This window comes from Chiloscyllium plagiosum, chromosome 41 (assembly GCF_004010195.1).
Source record: "Chiloscyllium plagiosum isolate BGI_BamShark_2017 chromosome 41, ASM401019v2, whole genome shotgun sequence".
Lineage (NCBI taxonomy): Eukaryota > Metazoa > Chordata > Chondrichthyes > Orectolobiformes > Hemiscylliidae > Chiloscyllium > Chiloscyllium plagiosum.
In genome coordinates this window covers 13,504,923-13,522,244 of record NC_057750.1, presented here as the reverse complement: position 1 = coordinate 13,522,244, position 17,322 = coordinate 13,504,923, and the positions used below count along the sequence as shown (strand labels likewise).

Here is a 17,322-nt window from a genome sequence, read left to right as displayed (position 1 = left end):
GGGGGGGGGGGGAGGGAGAGACCCTGAGGGTGAGAGGTGGTTGGTGGAAAAAGACAAGAGAATCATGAAAGAGGGAGCCCAGTGCAGTTGGGGAGGGGCTGGATTGACAAGAGGGACGTGAGTGGGGGAACTTCAAATCCTACACCCACCCACTCCCTTCTTCCCAATCCTGATGTGATCCCTTTGCCCCAGTTTGTCTCTGAGCTGCTGGGTATTGCACTATCCTCACGCTGGTTATGGTAGGTTGTAGTTGGCAGTAACGAGTGGTTTGGTCATGATGCCAATGTTCCCTTCCCCCAATCACATGCTCTTTCCAGCTCTGTTCACCCCTACTCTGACCCACTTCTCATTTCAGGTGGCTCTGCTGGAACTGAACTTCCTACCCACATCAGGCTCCAAGCTAACCAAGCGCCAACTCATTCTAGCCCGTGAGTATCATTGACCTGGCACAGTGACCCCTACAGAGCTAAATTTCCAAAAAATGTACAATGAAACCAAGTGCTGGAGAAACTCACTGTGTCAGACAATATCTGTGATTTGCAAAACAGTTCGTGTCCAATATGACTCCTCTTACAAAAGAAAGATATTTTTGCTTTTGTGCTGAACTGCTCAATTCACCCTGATACATGATGGTTTTCTTCCTTTCAGTTTGTGTAAATTAGCTTAGATTCCCTACAGTATGAAAACAGGCCCTTCGGCCCAACAAGTCCACATCGACCCTCCGAAGTGTGATCCACCCAGACCCATTCCCCTGACTAATGCACCTCACACTATGGGAAATTTAGCATGGCCAATTCACCTGACCTGCACAGCTTTAGATTGTGGGAGGAAACCAACGTAGACACGGGGAGAATGTGCAAATTCCACACAGACAGTCGCCTGAGGCTGGAATCAAACCCAGGTCCCTGATGCTGTGCGGCAGCAGTGCTAACCACTGAGCCACCGTGCCACGTAGAAAAGACTTTTTTGCAATTTTGAGCAAACAGTTTTCCTTTCTTTCCTTTTTGGTGACGTGTAATTAGTTTGCTTTTTCCTGTAGTTTAAAAACAGCTGCGCAGCGTTTACATTTGAGCTAGTGTGCAGAGTTGAGAAAGCACTGGGCTAATGTGCGTTTTATAACGTCTCTCCTAGTTTTTGTTTTGGGGAGGGTCGAGAATCTTACTGACTTTGTTTCTGAACAAACCCATCCCTCCCTCTTTCCTCAGACTGTATTGTTTAGTCTTTTCACTGTTGCTATGGGGTCAAATGGTTACCAACAACTTGCCTACATCCTCCAAAGCATTGATAACTTTTTGACAATAAGGTGTTCAAAGTTGCTCTGTCTTAAATGTCTGACCCAAGTGAGTGGCCTTGGTGTTTGACCCAAACATTTTGCCTAACATGATCGGGTAACCGTAATTGTGACTTGTAGAACTGCAGAGTGTGTCACGTTAGAGATTTTGTTTGGAGGACAATGGCCTGAAATCCAATCACTACAATTTGGAATTGCCCTGGGAGTGACAAAGAGATGTCACGCGATGAGTAATCCAGACGCCTAGGCTGATGTTCTGAGGAATGGCGATGAGTCGGTCCACTCCAGTGTTGTTAAGAAAGAGCTCCGTGACTCTGACGGGTCATTTCAATCCCAGAGCCTGCAGGAGTGGCTGTGTCGCAGTGAACTGTTACGATCTGCGATCTACAAGTTCAACGGCCACTTTGACAGCTCCTGTTGTAGGACAAAGTCAGGACTGCAGATGCAGGAGATCGGAATCAAAACGTGTGATGCGGGAAAAGCACAGCCGGTCAGGCAACATCCGAGGAGCAGGAGAGTCAATGTTTCGAGAATAAGCCCATCCTCAGGGACGTGGGGAGGAAGAGAACTTCTTCGAGGTGGGCACCCTTGGGAAGAGGCTTTGCAGTAAGGTTATAAACAACCAGGAGAATCTTCCTGAAGGGCTTATGCTCGAAACGTCGACTCTTCTCCTCAGGTGCTGCCTGACCGCCTGTGCTTTTCCAGCACCACAGCTCCTGTTAAGGGCAGATTGAGGTGTAGGGTGTACTGGTGATGTTTAGTTGAGAGATGATCGGTTGGTTTAATGGCTACCTCGGGAGTTAAACTAGATTTTTAATTGTCTTAACATTTCTTCAGTAACACTTTATTTACCTGCAGCAGAACCCTCCAAGATTTTAAGAGATTTTTGGAGGGTTCCAAGCATTAGTAAATTAGCACAAAGTTCCTTTGGAGTCTGCAACAATGGGGATTCTGCAGGGATCCCATTGTGCAGCTGCGAAACCACTGTCTAGGCCATCGGAAAATCTGGGCTGTGGTTTCGAATCTCACAGTATCAGGTGGTGACATTTAAATTCACTGAATAAAAAATATGGAATTGATAACAGTTATGGGCAGTTATGAAAGGATCTGAACTCATGCTGGTTCACTCCTGCCTTTCAGGAGATAAAATCTCACCAGCATGAGTTCAGATCCACAGCAGCACTGTTGACTCTTAACTGCCTTCTGAAATAGTCGTGGGGAGAACGTGCAAATTCCACACAGACAGTCGCCCAAGGCTGGAATTGAACCTGGGACCATGGTACTGTGAGGCAGCAGTGCTAACCACTGAGCCACCGTAACGCCCATTGTGTCCTGATGAATGCCAGACCAAAAACAAAGTCTGAATAGCACTCTTTTTAATTGAATATTCAAGTTCTTCTAGTTAATAGGAAGGTTTAAAACAGGATTTCCCCTGAATGTGGGTTGTAGTTAGACTGGCATGTGTAATGACACCATGGTGCATCATCAGTGCACCGTAATACAATATTCCTTAACTTTCTCGGATTAGTTTTGTATTTTTGAACATTCTCTATTTAGCTGTCCACTGTAAATGCACCTGTAAATGAGTCAACCTGTGAATGTTTTTATCGTGCTGCCATGTAGTGTGGATCTGGGTATATGGTGTGACTATCGGGGGGGGCTGAGCAGACGAGCAGTGCTTCTGCGGTTCTCACTTCTCTGTGACTCCCTTGGTTATGAAACAGAACTTGTGTCCGAGTTATTATTTTTTTCTTTTAAAGGGGACGTTTTGGAGATTGGAGCTCAATGGAGCATCCTGAAGAAGGATATCCCGTCGTTTGAACGTTACATGGCACAGCTCAAGTGTTATTACTTCGACTACAAGTAGGTGACGTTGAACGGCACTGCGTCTGAATGGGTTACACTGTGGGGCCCGGGTTGTGAAGACCAGATTTGGATTGACTTGAATGTAGAGGATGAAACGGTGGTCTAGTTGAGCTGTTAATGATGATGCAGAGCGTGACTCAGGTTGGTGGAGAGGAGATATTTACCAGATTTATCCCTGGATTGGACTGATTAGATTAGATTAGATTCCCTACAGTGTGGCTATTCGGCCCAACCAGTCCACACCGACCCTCTGAAGAGTAACCCATCCAGACCCAATTCCCTCTGACTAATGCACATAACACTACGGGCAATTTAGCTCGGCCAATTCACCTGACCTGCACATCTTTGGACTGTGGGAGGAAACCGGAGCACCCGGAGGAAACCCGTGCAGACACGGGGAGAATGTGCAAACTCCACACAGAGGCAGGAATTGAACCCGGATCCTGTCGCTGTGAGGCAGCAATGCTAACCACTGAGCCACCGTGCCGCCCAAGGGTTGTGTCGGGTATGAGGTCTAGTTAGTGTTCTTGTATCAATCCCACCTTATTAATTACCCCTTACACCCCTATGGTGTCCATCACATCTGATCTCTCAAACTCCAAAACACTGAAGGCAACAAGTACAGACAATGCTGGGGCAGTGGAGGAGGGGGAGCAAGCATTGGGAGTGTGAGGGGATGGGGAGTATGGTAGCTGCACTGCAGTTCTGTCAGTTCTGAAGTGGGCATGTCGGTGATTGCCAATGATCTGCTCACCTGACCAATCCGTTTCTATCCTTCTGTAATCTCAGGCCTGCTTCCTCATTGTTTAACACCCAGCCAAACTTCACACCATCCACAAACCTGCTTATTGTCCCCGCTATGTTTCCTTCTACACCATTTTTATATGTATCACAAACAGTAAGGGACCCAGCACTGATCCCTGTGGTGCGCCAATGTGCTCCAGCCTCTCAAACAGCCTTTCAGCCTCACCTCCTGACTCCTACCACTAAACCAATTTCAGGTCTAACTTGCCGCGTTACCCTGGATTCCACGTACCTTTGCCGCCTTTACCAGTCTCCCGTGTGGGACTTGCTGAAATCACAACTGCCGGACCCTCATCTACACAGCTGTTCACGTCCTTGACCAATTCGATCAGATTTGTTGGGTATGACCTCTGACACAGCCGTGCTGAGTATCCCTGATCAAACCTGGCCTCTCCGCATGGAGAGTAATCCTCTCCTCTAGAATTTTCACCAGTAGCTCCCCTGCCACCGACAAGACTCGCCGATCTGTAATTCTCTACCGCCCTTCTATAAAAGCTGAGTTCCGCTGTTTAGCAATGTAATTATGGTCCCCAGCAGCTGTAAAGGCCGTTTGGATCATTGGGGAGAAAGTGAGGGCTGCAGATGCTGGAGATCAGAGCTGAAAATGTGTAGCTGGAAAAGCGCAGCAGGTCAGGCAGCATCCAAGGAACAGGAGAATCGACGTTTCGGGCATAAGCCCGAAGGGCTTCCTGCAGAAGGGCTTATGCCCGAAACGTCGATTCTCCTGTTCCTTGGATGCTGCCTGACCTGCTGCGCTTTTCCAGCAACACATTTTCAGCATTTGGATCCTTGGTCATTTATCCGGTGGGTGCATTACCGGTCCAGAAATGTCGTCGCAATGCCAAGGTAGCCTACAGCAGGTGCTGCGTTCTTGATGCCCACCTGCCTGGGGATTTGATGGAAGTCTTTTTTGTTTTTTTTTTGCCGTTGCAGGGATGAATTGCCGGAGTCAGCCTACAAGCACCAGCTTCTGGGTCTGAACCTGCTCTTCCTTCTGTCTCAGAATCGTGTGGCCGAGTTCCACACGGAGTTGGAGCGACTGCCTGCCAGAGACATCCAGACAAATGTCTACATCAAGCACCCGGTCTCGCTCGAGCAGGTCCGCATGGTCGCGGTGGGGAGGGCAGGGGGGTATGTCAGGCTGAAGCTTCGATGCCTCTTCTGTGAGGACACTCTGACAGGACTGTGGGTGCCCGTGGATGGCCAGCATTTGTTGTCTTTGGTGCAAAGGCAAGCAAGCTGCTGGAAGCGAGGCTGAAACCCAGCGTAGCCAGATCCTGGTCATCTGAACACCTCTCAGGGCCTGGCCAGGTCAGGTCCAAGGCAGAGTGCTTGACCAAAGAGCAAAGCAATTCTGAAAGCTGAAGCACGTGAAGTCGTTCAGTTATAGAGATGTACACCACAGAAACACTCCAACTTGGCCATGCTGACCAGATGTTTGGCACGGTGACTCAAAGTTGTTAGCACGCCTGCCTCACGGTGCCAGGTTTCAATTCCAGCCTTCGGTAACGGTCTGTGTGGAGTTTGAGGCCGTTCAGCCCGTTGAGCCGCCTCTGCTGTTCAATCGGGTTTCAGTTGACCTGAATGCTGCCTTCCCACACTGTCTCCATACCCCAGAAACGTATTGTTGCAAACCCACAAGTTAACACATGGCAGGCAGTAGGAAGCGAATGGAAACGTGCCATTTTGTAGATTGAAGCTTGCAGAGGCTGAGTCTCCTCTGTGTAAACACAGAGGGGGAAGTCACTGTAACCTTCAGCTGCTGCTTTGGCAATCACTTCAGAATGACAGTGTCGGCATCTTAAATAATGACAGTGATGGCTGAGGGTAGCTGGTGGGAAATATCAGATGCTGGATGGCACGGTCCTAGATAATGTATTTTTTTCAAATACAGAGCAAGCTTGATTATCCAGCAAGGCTGCAAGGTCCCGATGCTTGGCTAAACTATGTTATCCGGCATTCGGTTATCAGGAATTAGATTAACCGAACAAAATACTCCCTGTCAATATCCTTTGGATAATCAAGGTTCCTCAGTAGTTCTTTGTGTTAATGTTTTCAGGATGTAAATGTCTATTGGTTTGTGTTTGAATCATTGGTTTGGTTTGTTCCTAATGGATCATTACATTTTAGGAGACAAAATATTTGTACTTCCTCTGCGTTCCCGTTGACTTAGGTTCCCGTGACTGATAGATGGGTGGGTGAGGGACGGAGGATCATATGAAGAAAGATCAGATTTGCTGTACCTGTGTCCAGCAGAGTTGAGGTGATTTGGCAGAAACATGAGACCTTTGGCAGTGCGAATGCTGAGAGGATGTTCCCCCTTGTGGGAGAGGTTAGAACTAGGGGCCATAATTCAGAATCTAGCGAGGTCTTCTATTTTAAAATAGAGAGGAGTTTGTATTTGAAGATTTGGAATCTGTACAACTGTCTTTCCAGAGAGCATATTGTTAAATATTTTCAAAGGGGGGGGGGGGGGGTAGATTTTAGCCTGACTTGAGTGAGGGTAGGGACAGAGTTTATCATGAGTAGGCAGGGACATTGAGGCCACTATTGCACCAAGCAGCAACCTTATTGGGTAAAGGCGCAGACTTGACACAACAAGTGAAGCGATGGGGTCGGACCAGTAGGTGATCCAGAGATGTATCTTTTGCTCCCCCAAGTAGTCCACCCACCAATAAAGTTTGCGAACCACTGACCTCAATGATGTTATGCAAGAGGATGTTCCCCCTTGTGGGAGAGGTTAGAACTAGGGGCCATAATTCAGAATCTAGCGAGGTCTTCTATTTTAAAATAGAGAGGAGTTTGTATTTGAAGATTTGGAATCTGTACAACTGTCTTTCCAGAGAGCATATTGTTAAATATTTTCAAAGGGGGGGGGGGGGGGTAGATTTTAGCCTGACTTGAGTGAGGGTAGGGACAGAGTTTATCATGAGTAGGCAGGGACATTGAGGCCACCATTGCACCAAGCAGCAACCTTATTGGGTAAAGGCGCAGACTTGACACAACCAGTGAAGCGATGGGGTCGGACCAGTAGGTGGTCCAGAGATGTATCTTTTGCTCCCCTAAGTAGTCCACCCACCAATAAAGTTTGCGAACCACTGCCCTCAATGACGTTATGCATGTTATTTGCTGCTGGTGTTCAGACCCTAATCCAGAATCTCGTCGAAATTCAGTGAAATCCTCAGACGTGGCAGAAGAGCTTTACCAAGATGTTGTTGGGTATGGAAGGTTTGAGTTCTAATGAATGGCTGGATAGCTTCAGTGAAGTGTAGGAGGTTGAGAGGTGATCTTTTAGAGCTTTATGAAGATCCTGAGGGGTATACACAGGGTTAACAGTGTCTTTTCCCCCATGGTGCAGGATTTCAATGCTGGGGGGGGTTATATTTTTACGGTGAGTGGAGGAAGATTTAACAAAGACATTGTGTCGGCGGGGGGGGGGGGCCACTTTTTTTTTCAGAGGGTGTTTGCATGTGGAATGATCTTCCTGAAGAAGTGGTGGCTGTGGGTACAGTTACAATGTTTAGAAGACCTTTGGATAAGTACATAAATAGGAAAAGTTTGGATGGATATGGGCCAGGAGCAGGGCAGGTGACAACAAGGTTGAGAGGTGACTTCATTTTGACATATAATCAGAGAGTTAGATAGGGTGAACAGGGAGAGCCTTTTTCCTCAGATGGTGATGGCGAGGACGAGGGGGCATAGCTTTAAATTGAGGGGTTGATAGATATAGGACAGATGTCAGAGGTAGGCTCTTTACTCAGAGTAGTAGAGGCATGGAATGCCTGGCTTGCAACAGTAGTAGACTTGCCAACTTTAAGGGCACTTATATGGTCATTGGATAGACGTGGATGAGAATGGAATAGTATAGGTTAGGTGGGCTTCAGATTGGTTCCACAGGTCAGCGCAACATCGAGGGCCGAAGGGCCTGTACTATGCTGTAATGTTCGGTTAGTTGCTTAGTTTGAGAGAGCGTTCAGCATGGACTGGTTGGACCCAAGGTGCTGTATGACCCTGTGCCAAAAGGCTTGACGCTTTGAAGTGGCTGCTTCAGTAAAAAGTTGCCCCCCGCAACCCCGAGAGAGTGTGTAATGTTCCTGCCTGTTTTATTCCAGTATCTAATGGAGGGCAGCTACAACAAGGTCTTCCTGGCAAAGGGGAACATTCCTGCTGAGAGCTACACCTTCTTCATTGACATCCTGCTTGATACCATTCGGTGAGTTCCAACCCACGTCACCTGGGGGAGAGCACTGTTTCGTTTGGTGCATTCCTCATGGTCCGAAAGTCAAGACCGTATAACCAGAAAGTAATGATTTGATTTGATTTATTACTGTCACGTGTACTGAGGTGCAGTGAAAGGTGCTGTCTGTCTTGCTTTGCAGACAGGCCGTACTATACAAGTGCATCAGAGTAGCAGCACGCAGCCCCTGCTGAGATACATTAACATTAAGGAGATCCATTTGAAAGTCTGATAACAGCAGGGAAGCTGCTCTTGAATCTGTTCATATGTGTATACAAACTTTTATATCTTCTGCCTGACGGAAGGGGTTGGAAGAGAGTCTGACCGGAATGGGAGGGGTCTTTGATGATGTTGGCTGCCTTCCTGAGGCAGGAGGCAGTGTAGATGGAGTCAGTGGGTGGGAGGCTGGTTCACTGGCGTTGTGATTGCAATGCTGCTGGAATCATGAGGTAGCAGTGCCGGGGGGTGGTGAGGCTGTCGTGGTTATGTCACAGAGCAAAAGTGAGGCCTGCAGATGCTGGAGGTCAGAGTCAAGAGAGTGGCGCTGGCAAAGCACAGCAAGTCGGGCAGCATCCGAGGAGCAGAAGAATCGACGTTTCGGGCAAAAGCCCTTCATCATGGTTATGTCACTGAGCTAATAATCTAAAGGCCTGGGCTGAGAATCTATGGATGTGAGTAAAAACCCTACCATGGCTGCTGGTAATTGAGCTTAACTCCAGATTTTAATTGTAATTTAATAATTTTAATTACGGTATCATGCCTTAAGAGCATAAGAACTGGGAGTAGGAGGCAGCCGTTCTGCCCTTCGAACCTGCTGCTCGACTTGATACGATCATCTGCTCACACCCATAGCCCTTCAACTCGTTGCTAATTACATATCTGTCGATCTCCTCCAATTTACTCAATGTCCCAGCATCTACCACCGTGAATTTCACAGAGTTGTGACACTGCAATTCATTTCTACTGCTGTCTGTTAAATCTGTCACCCCTTATCCTAAATCTACAACCTCTCGTTCTGGATTGCCCCGGGAGGAGGAGCATCCTCTGTCTATTTTGTCAATCCCCAGTGGCATCTAGTATACCTCAATTAGGTCTCCTCGCATTCTTGTAAATTCCAGAGAGTGTAGGTCTCAACAGCTCAATCTCTCATCATAAAGCCAAACCCCTTGTCTCTGGAATGAATCTAATGAACCTCTTCTGAATCACCCTTTTATTGCAACTGCGTCCCTTCTCAATGGGACCAAAACTGTACGCAGTACTCCAGGTGAGGCCTCACTAATACCTTGTACAGTTGCAGCAAGACCTGTCCTGGTATGCTTTCCAAGTGGTTTTCCAATATTTAGCCAGACAACAGACCCGTTCTGTGTATGATGAGGGTTCCTTCTTGGAGTCGAGACAGTTTAAAGGTTTCCTCAGTGGTTTTTCAGCAGAGTTTTCTAGGAATGGCATTGTTAATCTTGGGTTTTAAATCAACAAAAGATCGAGAAGGGTGATGACGAAAATTATTTTGTGCCCAGAGTTGTCAGGAACACTCTGCTCACGGAAGTGATCGGAGCTGGTTCTGTCAATAATTATTAAAAGCGAGTCAGACTCAAAGGTGAGGTTCTGAGCAAAGGATGTGACATGGGATTAAGAGTGACTCCTCTTTCAAAGAGACAGCAGGTTAAATGATCCTGCTGTGCTGTAGCTGCCAGTGACTCTAACTGGAAATGCTGAGAACCTTTTTGATTTCTGTCGGCCAGATTGAAGGTTAGTGAAGATAGGTGCTTCATAAAGGCACCTTACCATAATTCCTTGCAAAATGCTGTCCCGTGCACTGCTTGAACCCGTCATGAATGGGAAGATTGGGACCTAAAGGCAGTCTCTGTTCTCACGGTCTGTCGTGTCCCTTCCACCTTGTAGCACCTTTCGGTTCAGTGTTTTACTCTGTCTCAATCCACACTTGCATTTGCTTTAAGGATAACTGAGTCGAGAGTCTGGCATCTTGGATGCTGCCTGACCGTCTGTGCTTTTCCAGCACCACTCTTTCGACTCTGATCTATGGGCAGCACGGTGGCTCAGTGATTAGCACTGCTGCCTCACAGCGCCAGGCCCCTGGGTTCAGTTCCAGCCTCGGGCGACTGTCTGTGTGGAGTTTCTCCCCGTGTCTGTGTGGGTTTTCTCCGGGTGCTCCGGTTTCCTCCCATGACCCAAAAATGTCCATGTCAGGATGGATTGGCCGTGTTAAATTACCCAGCGTGTCAGGTGCATTAGTCAGGGGTAAATATAGGGGAAGAGAATGGTTGAGATTCACTGCACACATACAGCTGGACAAATTCCAAGCTGTAAAGCACATACGAACGGTAGCGAAGGTCCTGGGGAGCCAAGGTGTCAGTGCCACCTTGTTTGATTATTTTTAAGAGCTGCGGAGGGAATTTTCACACAGTGCCCATGTGCACATGAAAACATACAACCGGTCTGGGAGAAGGAGTAGGTCACTCGGCCTGCTCTGTATCAGTAAGATGCTGGCTGTTCTGTGTGAATCCGCAGTAACCACAAGGGTGGTTTGAGGCGCAATCTTTTCTTCCCTCATTGTCAGGTCCCGAAGGATTGCACAGCACTTCGGGGCCCGCCTGCATTGGTCAGCGATTCCCACGGCCGTCCTATCTGCACTTCCTTGCGGATCCATGCCCTGATTTCCCTGTAGGCAATGAGGATTAGGTGTCCTCCTATTCCCTAATAACCTCTTAGCCACCCCCCTCGCTTATCAAGAATCGACCTACAATCATTCAAGAGAGTCTGCTTCCTCTGTCTACTGAATTCCCCAATGCCTGCTCACCCCCTGAGACAGAAACATCTGACTTAACCAGGCAGCCTCTTTGTCTTTACAGTGATCTTTAGTTTTAGCTTCTCCCACAGGAGAAAACATCTTTTCCACATCCACCTTGTCAAGAGATCCCTTAAGGTTTCAGTGAAGTTGTCTCTCGCTTTTCCAGACATTAGGAAATACAATCCTTGCCTGTTCAACTTGCCTCTTAAGATGGCTCACTCGTTCCAGCTATCAGTCTGGTAAACCACCTCTGAACTGTTTGCAATGAATTTACATCCTTAAACAAGGTGACCCAGTTATATGGTCTCTCCGTGTCCAGTATGCTGAAATATAACCTCCTACTTTGGTGTGTAATTTCTAATTGCAATAAATTCTAATCTATTGGCTTTCCTAATTACTCGCTGGACTGTGTGCTAACCTTCTGTAATTCATACAGTAGGACACCCAGGTCCCTCTATCTAAAGTGCTTGCCATCACTCACCATTTAAATAATATGCTTCCTTTTTATTCTTCCTGCTAAAACAGACAATTTTGCATTCACTCCACTAACTCCATTTAGTGTCATTTAAACAGCACAGAAACAGACCCTTCAGTCCAACTCATCCATACTGACCAGATGTCCTAAATTAATCTAGTCCCATTTGCCAGCATTTGGCCCATATCCCTCTAAACCTTTTCTATTCATATACCCATCCAGATGCCTTTTAACTGTTGTAATTGTACCAGCCTCCTCCACTTCCTCTGGCAGCTCATTCCATACACGCACCACTCTCTGTGTGAAAAAACTGCCCCTCAGGTCCCTTTTATATCTTTTCTCTTTCACCTTAAATCTGTGCCCTCTAGTTCTGGACTCCCCCACTGTGAGGAAAAGACCTTGGCTATTCACCCTATCCATGCCCCTCATGATTTTATAAACCTTTTTATAAGGTCACCCCTCAGCCTGTGACGCTCCAGGGAAAACAGCCCCAGCCTATTCAGCCTCTCCCTATAGATGAGACTCTCCAACATCCTTGTAAATCTTTTCTGAACCCTTTTTCAAGTTTCACAACATCTTTCCAATAGCAGGGAGACCAGAATTGAACCAGTATTTCAAAAGTGGCCTAACCAACGTCATGTACAGCCGCAACCGATCTCCCAACTCCGATACTCAATGCATTGACCAATAAAGGAAAGCATACCAAACACCGCCTTCACTATCCCATCTACCTGTGACTCCACTTTCAAGGAACTGTGAGCCTGCACTCCAAGGTCTCTTTGCTCAACAACACTCCCCAGGACCTTACCATTAAGTGTATAAGTCCTGCCCTGATTTGCCTTTCCAAAATGCAGCACCTCTCATCTATCTAAATCGAACTCCATTTGTTGGATCTTTGCCCACTCACAACCTATCGATGTTGGAGCCTCGCGTCCCCTTCACAAGGTGCCTCCTTGCCTATCTCTGTGCCGTGGCATCGGAGTTCCATGTTCTTGTTTCTTCTGTCCACCTTAATGAACTTTAATTTCATCTCAGGGATGAAATTGCCGGCTGCATTGAGAAGGCTTATGAGAATATATTATTCAATGAAGCTTCAAGGACACTGTTTTTCACTACACCCAAGAAGATGACGGAGTACGCCAAGAAGGTTGGTATCTGTTGTTCTCCTTCTCTTCTACAGAGCTGCACTGCAGGCCGTGGGTGACAAATGCAACATTGAGTGGCTGGTTCCAATGTCGAGGGTTCCCCCCATGCATGTTGCAAAGATTATTAGTTCGTAAGAGAGGGATATATTCCTGAGCCAATCAGTATTTGTACTGGAACTGAACAGAGCGCTGATTGAATGTCACAATGGCTCAACCCCGGCCAAAGAAAACTGGTCTGAGATGAGTTGCAGCCCGAAAGGGTGACTACAGCCAGATGGAGAGCTTTGTTAACTGGGAAATGGTTGAGCTGGTGCTCGTGCATTAATGTGCAGGGACAAGCAGACTAGGTGGTATATGAGAGGGTGAGGAAGGAAGATAAATTAGACTAGGATATGGAAAGTGAGGAAAGAAGGATTGGCCTTTACAGTTGGTTTCATTTAACTCCCTGTCTGTTTATTGAACAGTTCCTGAAATGTGCATCTGTCGCATTGATACTGTGTTCTTTTTACAAAGTACTGGACCCATCCCCATTTAATATATCACCGAGACATCCATGTGCACAGGTAGTGGACACTGCAACAGGCAGCTGAGGTGGAATGGTTTAATCTTGATAGTAAAGATTGATGTCATCCTGTTGGTGTAAAGCAGGAGCACTCCTATAGAATAGGGCAGCACTGCTGCCTCACAGTGCCAGGAACCTGGGTTTGACTCCAGCCTCAGGCGACTGTCTGTGTGGAGTTTGCACGTTCTCCCCGTGTCTGCGTGGGTTTCCTCCGGGTGCTCCGGTTTCCTCCCACAGTCCAAAGGTGTGCAGGTCAGGGTGAATTGGCCATGCTAGATTACCCATATTGTTAGGTGCATTAGTCAGGGGTACAACACGGGGCATGGGTCTGGGTGGATTGCTCTTCGGAGGGTCGGTGTGGACTTGTTGGGCCGAATAGCCTGTTTCCACACTGTAGGGAATATAATCTAATCTAAGTATTGGGACTGTTTCCCTGGTAGGGGGAAGGGTTGTGTGGGGAACAGCTATGTTTTGGATAGGGATGGGAATTGGACTGGGTGGAATATTAAACAGCTTGAGAGCACAGTTAGACCACAAGACTATTAAGCATGGGAGGTGAGCAAAGGGGTGCTACTGGATAGGATGTGAAAGGACCTGGAGTGTGGGACAAGTGAGGGGAGGAGTGGGTGCTGGATTCTTTTTCCCCAAGAACTGGTGTCTTTTTTATTCAGAAAAAAGTGTCTCCATTAAACTGCTAACCACCTGTCTTCCCTTCCTGGTTCCTTGTTGGCTAGTATTACTTCAGCTCTGATCCTTGAGTATTCATGATGTCATCATGCTTCCTTTTCTTAAAAAAAAATTGGCCCCTCTGAAATAACTCCGCAAAGGCCGGTATCCCATCAGCGAGTCGCCCTTTATTTACCCATGCATGTAACTTGGCACTGGTCCAGCTAGCTCAGAGCCAGCTCGGAGTGAACAGAACCTCTGACACTCCTGTTTATTTTATTAACCAGCACAAGTTACAAGTGAACATTAACCTGTACAGCTGTATACAAGAGACAGCAATTTACAGAAGAAAGGGGTTGCAAAGCCAGACCCCAAACTCCACTGTTCAACCAGTTTTCAGGGAAATGAGGATCTTCCTGTTTTTTTATTTTGGAACCTCGGTTCTTTTTGTTCTCTTTTTCTTTACCCCCACACTCCCGTCTAACTGCGGTAGTGCTTATTATTTTTTCTCCAGCACCCATGTTGTGTGTGTGCAGGTGTGAGACACAGTGACAGACACAAGGTGCACGAATCTTTATTCAGTTTCCACCACCAGGAAGAAAGGAAACACCCGAGTGGCCAGTGACTAGCAGTGCCCTTCTCAAAAGGCAGTGCCGCGTGATCGAACAGTGAAGGGGAGGGCAGGGATTAAATCAGAATAGAGTCGGAGAGGGATCCTCCTGTTTATCTCTGTAGCCAGGGCTCCCTGATTGGACCAGGGTAACAGCACCAATCGGGCGACTCCTGTTCTATTCTGACCTCTGTGATCACTACACCCTTTGTCCTTGCACACTGTTGCCATCATCTCTTTGTCAAAGCCCATGAGCGTGTCATCACCTCCCACATCTGCACACCTTTCCTGGAAGACATGTGTTTGAATCTCTCCAGTCAGGTGTCCCATAGTGAAATCGCCCTGTTTGAAATTACAAATGACATGGCATGTGATTGAGAGCTTAACCCTGGTTGCAATCAATCTGTGTGAGCCTTGTCACCTCATAGAGTCAGAGAGATGTACAGCACGGAAACAGACCCTTCGGTCCAACCCGTCCATGCCTACCTGATATCCCAACCCAATCCAGTCCCACCTGCCAGCACCCGGCCCATATCTCTCCAAACCCTTCCTATTCATATACCCATCCAAATGCCTCTTAAATGTTGTAATCTAACAGCCTCCACCACTTCCTCTGGCAACTCATTCCATACACGTACCACCCTCTGCGCGAAAAAATTGCCCCTTAGGTCTCTTTTATATTTTTCCCACTCACCCTAAACCTATGTCCTCTAGTTCTGGACTCCCCGCCCCCAGGGAAAAGACTTTGCCTATTTACCCTATCTATGCCCCTCATAGTTTTGTAAACCTTGGTTGACCATCCACTTCTGATGCATCTCACTGTCATGCAGTTAAATGGGGTGGTGATCCCAATGGGTTCATTCTTATCTATCTAATGATATGAGGGCATTGTTTCTATTCCCAGCACCCTCCCCGCCACATTACCTTTGGGCCACCCAAGGATTCTTGTCCTCCTGTAACTTGTCTCTTGCAGGCATCTTTCTAAAATATTGTTTAGTTTTCACTTGTGTTTTGTGAACACTGGCTCAATGTCCCCACCCACTGGCTCTATGCCTCCACATACCTGACTCAAGCTTCCTATCCAACGCTCCGCACTGGTTGTACTGAGGAAATTCTTATCACCTAAATATTAGGAAGACCTACGTCATTGTCTCCTGGCCCCTCTACAATCTGCATTCCCTGTCTCCTTACTCTGCCCCTTTCCCAGACAGCTGTCTGAGGCAGAACCGATTTGTCTGTGTCAGTTTGACTCTGAAGTAAGCTTTCAATAGCACCATCACCCAGATGCTATGTTTCTAACTGTCTAGCCCTGCCACAGCTGATCTACCGAAGGCCTCGGGCATGCCTTTCTCACCTCTAGGCTTGACTGTTCCAGCTCTCCTCTGACCACCCTCTCCCAGTCTGTCTGTGAAGGTACAGGTTGAGCTGATCTTGCCCCAGTCCTTACCTCTCCACCCGCTCCACCCCTCATTTGCCCATCACCCCTTTTGCTCACTGAGCTTCTTCTCTTTAAGCAGCTACTCCATTTTAATGTTCCTGTCCTTCAAATCCATGCCTTGATGTCTGAGGTCTGCCTTTGTCTCCTAAGCATCCCCGGTTTCAGTGGTTTCACTTCCATCTATTTTGCCCTGAACTTCTTGCATTCCCTCCTTTCAAGGTGTTTTGGAGCAGCACTCCCAAAGCTAGTGTGCTTCCAAATAAACCTGTTGGACTAGAACCTGGTGGTGTGTGATTTTTAACTTTGTACACACCAGCGTCTCCAAATCATGACTTCCTGTAACCTACCACTGGCTTGACTTTGGCTTTCTGCTTTAACATTGCCGAATCTACCTTGCCCAGTTTTGTTTCAGACTGCTCCCAGAGCTGTGAGGAGTTTTGGACAGGCGTTCACAAGCCTGTGGAGCAGGGTCTGTGCAAAGAAGTAGTTCAGGTTGTCAATCAGAATGTTTTATTAACTTAAAAGGGCTAGACCAACGTAAGCTGCTGTTGGAACGAGACTGTGGATATGTAAAGGGTAAGGTCTGCTATGATCTCCCCATTAGAAGCTGAAATGGTCTTAGCTCCTCCAAGCAATTTGGATCCAGTGAGTCATCTCTGCAATCGGTGATCTTGTACGCTATGCAGAACGATGTCAGCCCTCTTACTCATTGTGGCTGTTTGTGTGTCTCTTTCTCCCTCAGCGTGGCTGGCTCCTGGGTCCTGACAACTATTACTCATTTATCAGTCAGCAACAGAAACCAGAGGAGGTGACAATCCCATCCACGGAACTGGCCAAGCAAGTCATCGAATACGCCAGGCATCTCGAAATGATTGTCTGATGGAGAGGAGGGACTGTTTACGGGCTGTGGGGTGGGTGGGAAAGCTGGTTAGGGGGGTGGCGGAAGGGAGGGTGGTGTTTTTTTTTTCTCTCTGTTTGGGATTGGGAGGAATATCTGGTTCACAATGTTGAAGAACGTCCTTGGATCTGCTCTGTCCTGAGCCGAGATACTGCTGGGGAGGTTCCGGCAGTGGAAAACGTTACTGAGCTGCACGGACCATGCCAAGAACTGATCCTGAGTTGGGTCACCAAGTATCCAGTCTGTACATGGTGTTTTTTTTATATCTGTACCGTTAGGATATGATGGTCATGTGGGACTTTTTTAAAAAATCTTTTGGTCTTCAACCTGCAAATGAATTCCGCTTTCTCTGAGGTTTTACTGCCACCCTTAGGCATCGATGTCAGTGTTTTATTTTTAAACTCGTTCAGTTCTCCCCCAGGCCGAATATAGCGAGTTACAGTTACTGCTGAGTTTTATCTGTGTATGATCAGAGGGGCATCACCTACTGTCCAAATTAAACCCAAACTATTATTGCACAA

At 47.3% G+C, this 17,322-nt stretch overlaps 1 protein-coding gene across 1 annotated transcript; it reads left to right on the top strand.

Moving 5' to 3' along the window:
* The first annotated feature begins 262 nt into the window (after positions 1-262).
* On the top strand, positions 263-17,322 carry psmd8 (proteasome 26S subunit, non-ATPase 8). The gene is made up of 6 exons (XM_043680981.1): positions 263-428; positions 3,052-3,154; positions 4,895-5,060; positions 8,074-8,174; positions 12,518-12,629; positions 16,646-17,322. The coding sequence occupies exons 1-6, from the start codon at positions 275-277 to the stop codon at positions 16,781-16,783; spliced, it is 774 nt and encodes a 257-aa protein (XP_043536916.1). The 5' UTR covers positions 263-274; the 3' UTR covers positions 16,784-17,322.